The following is a 10,765-nucleotide window of genomic DNA, read 5'->3' on the forward strand; positions in this document are numbered from 1 at the left end:
ATAGTGGTACACTATACATGTTTCATTTCCATCTGGTTGAATCCCATATATAAGCGAGGCAAAAGAATATGTATATCATGTCTGAGGTACATGATATTTTTGTAATGGACAACATACCACATGTGGTAGTATGAATTTAGGCTAATATTATTTCCGATGGAAATTTGGACTTTTGCAAGCGTTGCTTGTTGAAGTGAACTTCAAAATATTCCAAAGAACTCGCTTGTCTCCAATGAGTTGGAGGTATAGTTGAGCCAAATGTTTGATTTGGCGTTTCTGTGTTCATGGATTTGTACAATCACACTTTTGTTAAAATGTGATATTTGTCACACTTGATCATTTTCCGATGGAAAATGATAGCCACATTCAAGAGCATCCATTCTGATATAAATTGCCATAGAACGAAGATCCTTGATAAATGAATGAGTGAACAATCATTTATGATTTTGGCAATATCACATCCTTTGTTGAAATCCTGATGAGGGACTTGCAAAAGGTAGATGGATGTCTTTTCCTCAGATTTGTAAAATCCAAGTGTTGGAGTTGCATAAAAGACGCAAAGCACAAGTGTGGCAATATCCAGAATGGAGTGAGCATTTTGTTGGCATGGAGCAACAATAGCAGTGATGCCATATGCCTGAATGATATTGTTGGTATCTTAATGCTCATGATAGGAAAAATAAATTTCATTCAATGCGACTTTGGAAAAATTCAAAAGTAGAAATATTAGCCATGTCCTACATAATTTGATCATGTATGAATTTACTTGTTAGTAAATTATATAGCAATAAAGGCAAAATTTTGGGTTCAAGTTGATACTTGATTAGCGTTACCAATATGTTGGATCCATTCCTGTGGGAATAGGTGAGGTAAAATCGTTGCCAAAACATAGGCTATGTGTAACCTCCAAAATAATGTACCATATATTGATATTTATTTAAGCAAATGATACTTAAATAACTTCATATTCAAGATGTGTCTTGAATTGGAATATGCAAATATTGTAAAAATCAAGATGAGTCTTGAATCACATGTAGTGTTTACCTCATATTGGATAAGTGATTGAAAATCATAATGAATAGTAAATATTACCAAGACCAATCCGAAGGATGGATTATGATAATCACCCGAAGGTGTAGACCATTTTACTATTCAATTCAAATTGGATATGCACACTGTGGATGAAATCCCATGGTATAATGTGGTACACCTTGTGTATGACCAATTTGAAAAATGAAGAAAAATTATCACCGTGAGGGTGAAGGTCATTTGTTAAAACTCAATATTGTGTATGCACGTTGAGGATAGTCAACACGTGTAACACAGTGTAGATCCTATAGTAGTACTGAGGTATGATCTCGTGTATGGCCAATATTTTAAGTTTTAAAATATTATCCATAAATAATAAGGTAATCACATAAAATATTTGCATAAAATAAATTAAGTACTTGGGCTTACGATATAAGCTAATGGACTTAATTAAAAAGAAAAATGAATTGCATGTAAAGTAAATTGCATAGAAAAATAATATGGAATACATTATTATTGGGATGTCATGAGGACAACACTTTGAACAATATACTCAACATAAGAGTACATTTGATTGGGAATTGCCGTAGGCAAACATTTTGTACCATGTAACTGAAATTCCTATAGAAATAGGAACTCGAATGTATGAATTTACTGTGGTAAACTCATCTATAGTACATATTATGATACAACTTCTGTTGACATATGGTCACAAAAATATTTATTTACATGAGGTAAATATAGTGCATCATAATTATATTTACATGGGGTAAATATAGTACTTTATAGATCTTGTTAAAACCTGAGGGCTATTTGCGGAATTTAAATTGTTCGAAGTTCGAATACTTGAATTTAAATCCTTGCCGAAATGTAAATACTGAAAATAGTAAATATTATTGGGCGGTGGGCCGAGACAATCTCGATTTCGGCCCACCGCCGCTTTGGGTCCAGGGGGCAGGGTTGGCGCGCAGGCCGGCGCGGCCTATCGGGCCGTTCAGGCCGGCCCAGAAGCCAGTGGCCTAAAGGCCGGCTTGGGCTAGGGTTGGGGGGGAGCCCCCACCCCCGCCGCGCCGCGTGCCAGGCGGCCGCCACCGCCGCACCTATCGCCAGCCGCCGCCGCGCCTGAAGGCCGCCGCTGCTGCGCCTGAAGCCGCCGTCGCCGCGCCACCGGTGCGCACGGAGGTGCCGCGCCGGGCCACCGCGTCGCCAGCGAGCGCAGAGGCGCCGCCGGGCCGCCGATGCCGCGCCTGGGAGACGCGCTGATGCGCCGCCGCCAGGGCAGCCCGCCTCGCCGCCGCGCTGATGCGCCGTGCCAAGCCGGCCCGCCTCGCCGCGAGCGCCGATGCGCCGCCGCCCCTGTTCGCTGCCGTCACCCAGAGTCCGGCTGCTGCCGGCGATGCTCCTCGTCCCGTCCACCCGGATCCGGCCGGGCTTCGACCGGATCTCCCCCTCCCGCCCTTTTCTTGCTCGGGTCTTGCCGGCCTAGGCCTCCCCCTCGCCGGAGCGAGGTGGGCGCCCCTCGAGGCCGCGCGAGGTCGCCCCGGCTGGGACATACCCGATCGGGATGAACCTGCGCAGCCCTGCCGCCGTCGCGTTGCGGTCCGCCGGGACCGGGGGTGGAGGCGGGATTGGGAGCGGAGGTGCCATGGCCGGCTCGGCGATGCCGAGCTCGTCGACGGCCGCCAGCTCCTGAGGTGGGGATGGTGGGGCGAGCTCCGGCTCGTCGAAGACGACCTCGTCGGCGACGTAGGAGCTCTCCCCCTCGTCGTAGAACGGGAGGGCGCCCCGGCGCGCGGCCCTGGTGCGCGGGAGCTCGAAGCCCGGCGGCTCCAGGGGCGTCGGGGTGTACTGCGGCGTCGCCGGCGAGTACTTGGGCGAAGCAGAGCGGACCGGCATGTGGATCGGCGAGTACACCGGCGAGGAAGACCGTCGCGGCATCACCGACCGGCGTGGCGAGGCGACGCCATGAGTGGCTGACGCTGCCGGCGACCCTCCGGACTCCACCCGCACCCTGGTTGTCCATCCATGGGATAGACAGTGGCGCGGGGAGCTCACGAGGATGCGCCCCTCGGCGGTGCAGTGATCAGGCGTCACCGGGGGGGCCTGGCAAGCCGCGAGGTCATCGACGCGGCGAGCTCCATCGGCAGGAGCTATGCCACGGCGACCACGACGGCGAGAACGGCGCATTGGAGCAAGCAGAGCCTCAAGGAGCTGCTCACGGAGAAGACGACGGAGTTGAAGCATTTTCGGTGAGTGCTTCGGCATCTTACAATTGCTAATGTCGTCGATCTCCTCCTCCTCTCAGTTTGCTCAGTGTAGAGCAGGGTGCTGATAACGTGTTAGAGAATAAAAATTGTAGGGACAAGAATGTAGTGAATGGAGCCAATTTTCTCATTGATCTCAAGGTCCCTTTATATAGGGAGATTACAACCTAGTTAAGAGTTAAGACTAGGCATTTAGAACATCAGTTTCTTTTTCTAATGGCAGCCATAAAACTCATTCATAGCTTTGATGAGATCAAATAAAGAGCTTTTGTAACATGGACAATAAATAAAGTTGCTGAGGTGTGCTAAGCTGCCTAACCTGAGCATTCCACACGTAATGGTAATCCTATGCGCTAATTGAAGTTGTTGACCTTCATCTTCTGTTTTTTATTATTATTATTTTCAGCTCCGCAAGCTGCTCGAGTAACATATCTTGGTAGATGATGGAAGCACAACAATCGTGAGGAAAGTATATATATCAGAAAACAGATTACACCATACAGAGCTCTTACATGACATGGACAAGTACAAGATGCAATGAACATACACAGGGTCACAGACATTAGACATACACATATGTGGAAATGATCAGCTATATTTTTCACTTGTGCTGACCCATCAAGTTATGCATGGCCGGCGCAGGATCAGATCGAGCCTTCCATCTTGTCAGATGAACGCACAACCCAAAGCTTAAGTAGGTCCTCTTTGGCCACCTCCTTCCATCCTGCTATGCTGTAATTATCTCGCTGTTGGACTACGCTTTTATCCAAAATCAGTGATCTGGAGGCTTTACTTCGACGCCTTCTTGTCTTCTCCACACAAAGGTTTGCAGTGCCATGGCTAGACTTCAGACACATTTGATACATCCTTGACTCTTTGTTTTGATAGAGGTAATCTATGGCTTTTGGCAGCAACTTCTCATCGATATCTTGTAGGCATGCATTCTTGTGAACCATTTCCTGCACCTCTTCACCAATCACTTCCAAAGCATAGCTCTCGGTTTCAGTCTCTACATCCTCTAGGGAGTCATGTGGTAAGAACAAAACTCCTAGCTTTAACAGAGGCATATCTGAATTCACAGAACTACTTCCTTTGTGTTCAACACCAGAACTTCGAATGTATTTATGATCATAAGATAGTGAGACATGGCACTGCAAAAACATTGAAATAACCTCCTCTGGAAATATACTTGACAATAGTCTCAACGATGAAGCTGCTGTCTTGTTGGTTCTAGATGAAACGCTCAAATTCTGCTCATGCTGATTGCAGCAGAGAGGGTTTGGACGAAACCATTGAGTCAAAGTGTTGTGGACATTGAACCAGTATGCACTTTCACCATAAGGAGATTGTGTTACCCAAGAAAAATCCTGGGTAGGCAACTGGATGAGCTCTCTCTTGACACCTTCAGCTGCAAACTTGAAGTGAGGTGCGACTGACTGCATGCACTTGATTATAACACCGAATACATCTGTACTTTCAGACAGACGTAGCATGAATCCTAGCCTGAAACCCTTTGTAAGTTCCCTGAAGTCATGGCAAACAAAGCCTACCATCGCCTCTACTCCACGATCTGGAGAGCTCATGGGTCGTATGCCTAGGAAGTAAAATCTTCTTCCTTGAAATGCTTGGTACCTAAGAGCCTTCCCTCTAAGAAGGTTGCTGATGAGATGGTTGAAGAACATGTACTGCCGTGGGGTTGCACTGAACTCAACAAATTTAAGGAATTCATTTGCTCCATCTGCAAACCTCTCAAATCTTTGAACAACATCAGTAGAACTACTTCTTGACTCGTCATTACTAGATCGAGTAATAGATGAGATGAATGACTTGGTAGCATAAGCAATCCGCTTGGGATATGATAACTGACTCACCCGCTGCCTGATCTCTTGCTCTTCTATGGCACGCTGCTTGCACCTTTGCAACGTATCACCACACTCCTGGGCAGCACGCTTCAGCTTGCTCCGCCACCGTAGTAGTGGCACATCAGTGATTTGCCATTTGTCGGTCACGTGGAGCACAGATTCCATCTTGATGTGTGCCATCTCTAGCCTCTCCAAGTTTCTGCTAGAATTAGATTCCTCTTTCACCTCATATTTTTGAGCAAGACCAGATAGGATTTGGCTAACTGTCTCCTGGACAATTGCAGAACTGACTATCTCTGCCATGTTCAAGCAGTATTCCTTCCCTGTTCAGAAAATATATAACATATAAAAATGTATGAGAGATGAGATATACGAACTTAAGACAACAAGTAAGTTTTAACTTAGCAGCTGCAAGAACCTACCTTTAATTGAATGGCATGGAGGAGGTAGACAGCTATCCAGTGTACTCTTGAGAGTAAACCTGCTTACTGCAAGGGAAGATTGAGAACTTAAAGAGCGAGAAGAAAGTGATGGCCATGTTAGATGACTTCAATAGTGAGGGGTTTAGCTTTGGTCTCTCCAAGGGATGTTGTTTAGTCAATAAGTCGGCCTTAAGTCAATGTTGAGATTGTTTAGTCAATAAGTCGGCCTTAAGTCAATGTTGAGACTTTCCACTTCATTACAGGTGTGAATATACTTGGCCAACAACGCCATCATGTGGAAAAAAAGACGAAGAGGTGTGTCAAGTCATGTGAAAATGGAGGTGTTAGTGTGGTAACTGTTAGTCTGTTAGCAACCTAGCTAGGCTTGCATGCCACGGCTGTTGCCTGGCTTGTTGCTTGCGTTCATCACGCATGGGCCCATATCGGCAATCTCCCCCCCCTTGATTCTGTTTCTATGAACAAGGTGGTTGAGATTGCCTTGATCCTGGGCTATATATGTAATCCTGAATTCTCAGTTGAATGCATTGAACATTTTGCGTGATTTCAATCTCTATCAGTAACTATCAATGATAGGGTAATTAAAGTTTGAAAATATTTCATCTACACAGTAGTGGACAAGGAACTTGGAAGAAGTCACCATCTCTGCCATGATGGGCTCAACAATGTATGAAAAATCTGCACTTGGAAGAGGATTAACATCACTCTTAATAAATCAATATACATGAGTGGATCTGGGAGTGCATGTATTGCTAGAAAAGATTAATGTAGTACCGTGGTTGTAGTAGTTGCTGGTAGGGAAGAGGTGAAGATTTAGTAGTGCAAGATCATGCTCATTAGCAGGTACCAAAAAATGTTTGTTATCTTTATAACCAGATGTAAGCTGATCACAGAAAATTAAATAGGATGTCTAACAATCTAGGAGGAAGATGAAAGTCAAAGGAAAGTGTAACTAGCAAGAATGTTAGACTTCATTAGAAAAGGAAGGGGATTTAGTTAAAAGGAAGGACTTGAATTAGTAGGCTCAATCAGTTCCATTTCAATATTTCCTAGGCCGCTGGATTTTAATTAAGACTTGAGATGCAGTACCATATAACTTTTTTTTTCTTTAAACGGGCTTGAGGGTTGCCCATCACTATATTGAGAAGTAATCCCTGTTATGCATACTGAAAGCAAATATGGCTTGGGAAAATAACAGAAAAATGAAATGGCACCATCCATGAGTCAAAGATCATTTCTTTTACTATTATTTGCATGGACTTCATCTCAGCAGAAACCTTCAAGACACCTCATCTGTTGGATCGCTCAATTAGATATTTAGGAAGCAAATCATTAGGTCCTAATTTTACTTTTTCAAATTTCAAACTTTGAATTTGCAACAAAAGTAGTGACTGAGCATGAATAATGACTGAGGTAGCATTTAGAATGGCCTAGGGTTTATGAAACAATACCTAACCAAAGGAGATCCTTGCCCAATCCATATCCATCTATACATCCCCTGAAGGGGAAGGCCGGAGGCGCACAGCCAGAGGGCTCGTGCTGCCTGCTACCAACGCCAGAGGGCCGGTGCTGCCTGCTACCAGCCTAAAGTACTCGCTAACAAATACAATGGATTCAATGCGCATAAACATGCACACAGACATTGGACAGCACATGTGGAAAATGGTCAGCTAAGTTTTTTCTTCTTTCAGGCAATGAAGAAGCATATATATATATATATATATATATATATATATATATATATATATATATATATATATATATATTCTTCATGCAGTTATGGTACGTGTGACCTAAGATTGACAATTTCTAGACGGTTGCAACTGGAAAACACGAGATGGCTCTTTAGTTCGTTTTGAAAAGGTACATGGGGACAAGGTACTCTTAAAGACCTATCAAGTTGCGATGACTACTGAAATCGGTCAAACCAGTGTTAGATGAAAAGACAAGTTCAGTTTGCTGTTAGCAAAAATCTTAAAATCTACAGGACTGGAAGCTGGATCAACTACATAAATTACAATAGAATTATGATGAAAATAATCTTGTGCAGTGAATAGGATGCATGATCGATATGGTCACAGGCTGAAGCCTTGCTAGTAACTACTCTATGCTGAAATCCTTCTATAAGAAATTAACTGAAGGACATTACCTGAAGATAAAGTTCACTGTGTACCTCGTAGTACAAAATATGATCTTATTCGCAACAACTCATCACATCGAGCTTGAAATTAAAATCAGACGTGCTCAATGCGCGAAAAACTTGACTCTCAGGTCATAAGCTTTTCCATTTGTCCAGTAGCATATTTTATCCGGAGTGCCTTAATGATGCTGAGTTCTCTACTGACATCTTCACCTGCAAGCTTGAAGTGATGTCCAACTTCCTGCATGCACTTTACTATCACACCAAGTATGTCAGTACTACCAGAGAGATGTAACATGAATCCTAAACTGGAACTCTTTGTAGGCTCGTTTAAGTCTTGGGGAAAAACATAGGCCTTGTTTAGTTCGTGAATTTTTTTGGATTTTGATACTGTAGCATTTTTGTTGTTATTTGACAATTAATGTCCAATTATGGATTAATTAGGCTTAAAATATTCGTCTCGTGCAAATCAGTTGGACTATGTAATTAGTTATTTTTTTCAACTAAATTTAATGCTCTATGCATGTGTCCAAAGATTCGATATGACGGGTAGAAATTTTTTTGGGAACTAAACAGGGCCTTAGTATTGCCTCCACGCTCTGCAATGCTGACAGGTTGTTGAATAATGTAGTAAAACTTGCTACTGCACAATGCTTGATACCTGAGAAACTCCGAGGTGATGAGAGGGTTGAAGAAAATGTGCTGTCATGGGGTCCTTCCGAATTAAACGAGCTTCAGGAATTCATCTGCACCATCTGCAAGTCTCTCGAATCTTCGGATATAAGTCAAGTTAGATCTCAACTCATTATTACTAGATCCAACAAATGATGATATGAGCAAATTGGAAGCATGAGCAATGTGTTTGGCAAATGAGGACACGTTCACTCTCTGCCTTGTTTCTTCCTCTTCCTGGGTGCGTTGCTTGCAAATGAAATGAAATGAAATGGCACACTTATTGCACTCCTGAGCAGCAGGTTCAGCCTAGGCTGCTAGTAAGACTAACAGAAAAATGAAATGGCACCGTCCATGAGTCAAAGATCATTTTCTTTTACTATTATTTGCATGGACTTGATCTCAGCAGAAACCTTCAAGACACCTCATCTGTTGGATCGCTCAATTAGATATTTCGGAAGCAAATCATTAGGTCCTAATTTTACTTGTTCAAATTTCAAACTTTGAATTTGCAACAAAAGTAGTGACTGAGAACGAATAATGACTGAAGTAGCATTCAGAGATGGTAATGGTGATAAATCCCACCCACCTCCAAGGCCCCAACTAAACAGCATTGGTTATGATTTGACGATTTCAGAATCTGCTCCTCCGGTTCAGTGGTTACTAAAGGCATAAAGCAACAACAATCGCTCGTGGTTCGCAATTTTGCAGTGAACTGTAACACAGATGCAATAAGCAAAACTGAGCACCTAAATGAAGTTGCATATATAGGGGAATGGATCAGCCGAACGTATGAACCTTGGTGTCCGCCGGAGATGGATCCCCCATGGCCGCTGATGGCTGCCACTGGACCAACCAAGGAGCACGGTCCATGGAGGCCCATACTCACGGTGGCCCAGATCATAGCCTATCAAATCACTTTGTAAAGCATGGCCCAATATTCAAACACCGTATGGGCCTGTTACCTCAGCCCAGTCCTCACGGTGAATCTTACACTATCTTGGGCTAACTGTCTCCTGGACGACTGCAGAACTGACAACCTCCTCCATTCGGATTCAAGCATCTGTAATCTCTTCTATTTCTCAAAAATAAAAAAAATCTGTAATCTCTTCTCTGCTCTGGAAATACAACACATATCAGACTAAATACAGGGCGTCCTTGGGCCCGTGCGAGCCGTGCGATCGCACGGGCCCTCGAATTTGAAGGGCCCCCGAAATATGAAGTGTACCTTAATACATAGTAGTATAGAAGACTTCAATTTTATAAGTTTGCAGTCCATTTTCTACCAAAACTAAGCCCAAATTCTAGAAGTTGAACTGATCGGCCCGACGCCCGGCCTTCCAATTTCCCTCGGCGGCTCGGTGCACAATCGCGAGGCTAAACCCCCAGACGTCGCTTCGTGTTCCCCTTCCTCTCACGGTCGCGTACGCCGCGCCGCACGTCGTGGCCTCCGCCTCGCGGTTCACCAGCAGGCCCCTGGCGAGCAGGAGCAGGACTTGCACCCAACCACCCTCGCCCATCCAATTCCAATTGCCATCATCGCCCCACGCCTGGTCACTTGCAATTGCAACTGCACTATAGCAGTGGCACTCGCCAAGGCAGAAAGCTAGGCCAAGAGTAAGACTTAATTTTGTGTTATTTTTCTTCTTTCATCATTTGTGTGGATTAAAATACATCTATTAATTTTATTCTTACCATTGCAAATGCAAGTCTTGTCCTCGACAAAACAACATAGGAAATATGATTCCGGCTATCAAAAGCGTAGAAAGAAACAAAGAATAGATGAACCAATTGAATCTCAAAAACAAAGATTTTATTTCAATGAATGGCTAAATAATAAATTTCTTCAAGTGAACAATAGGTACGGCAATTTTCGAAATATCTCATTAATATGCTACTTGTTACTATTGTTTGATTTTACTATGCCACTAGGGCCTCGTCTTAGCATTTCACACTAGCCCCTGATTTTGTCAGGACGCCCCTGCTAGATATATGAACTTTGGATAACAAGCAAAGATTTGACTCCACTCCATAAAAAATTACCCAAACACCTCAACTAGCTCCACTCCACTCCACAAAAAACTAGCTCCACTCCATCTTTTTTGTGGAGCACCTCAAGAGGTGCTCCACCAATTCTTGGAGCTGGTGGAGTTGGATAAAATTACCCACCATGCCACCAGTTACATATACTTCCCATACCGTTTCATTAAAAAAAGAAAAAGTCAAAAGGACTCTCCTCACTGGTGCTCCCTCCGGCTGCCCGCCATAGCTCTGACGCGCCGCCCTCCATGGCCCCACCGCCGCCCCGCGGGGTTGCCGCCGCCACCGAAGCTCCCAGCCCTCACCGCCGAAGCTCGC

The 10,765-nt window shown here is 44.1% G+C and overlaps 1 protein-coding gene across 1 annotated transcript; it reads right to left on the reverse strand.

Moving 5' to 3' along the window:
- Positions 1–3,736: 3,736 nt before the first annotated feature.
- On the reverse strand, positions 3,737–9,276 carry LOC120682218. Its single transcript, XM_039964025.1, has 3 exons — positions 9,206–9,276; positions 5,578–5,643; positions 3,737–5,478 (listed from the first exon to the last, which is right to left on the reverse strand). Exon 3 carries the CDS (start codon positions 5,456–5,458, stop codon positions 3,938–3,940), a length of 1,521 nt encoding a protein of 506 aa, XP_039819959.1. The 5' UTR covers positions 5,459–5,478; positions 5,578–5,643; positions 9,206–9,276; the 3' UTR covers positions 3,737–3,937.
- Between the last annotated feature and the right edge of the window lie 1,489 nt (positions 9,277–10,765).

The sequence above is a fragment of the Panicum virgatum genome, chromosome 7N, assembly GCF_016808335.1.
Source record: "Panicum virgatum strain AP13 chromosome 7N, P.virgatum_v5, whole genome shotgun sequence".
NCBI classification, from domain to species: domain Eukaryota; kingdom Viridiplantae; phylum Streptophyta; class Magnoliopsida; order Poales; family Poaceae; genus Panicum; species Panicum virgatum.

Excerpts from the sequence above, each read along its gene's own strand:
- LOC120682218 (XM_039964025.1), bottom strand. The coding sequence starts at position 5,458 with ATGGCAGAGATAGTCAGTTCTGCAATTGTCCAGGAGACAGTTAGCCAA.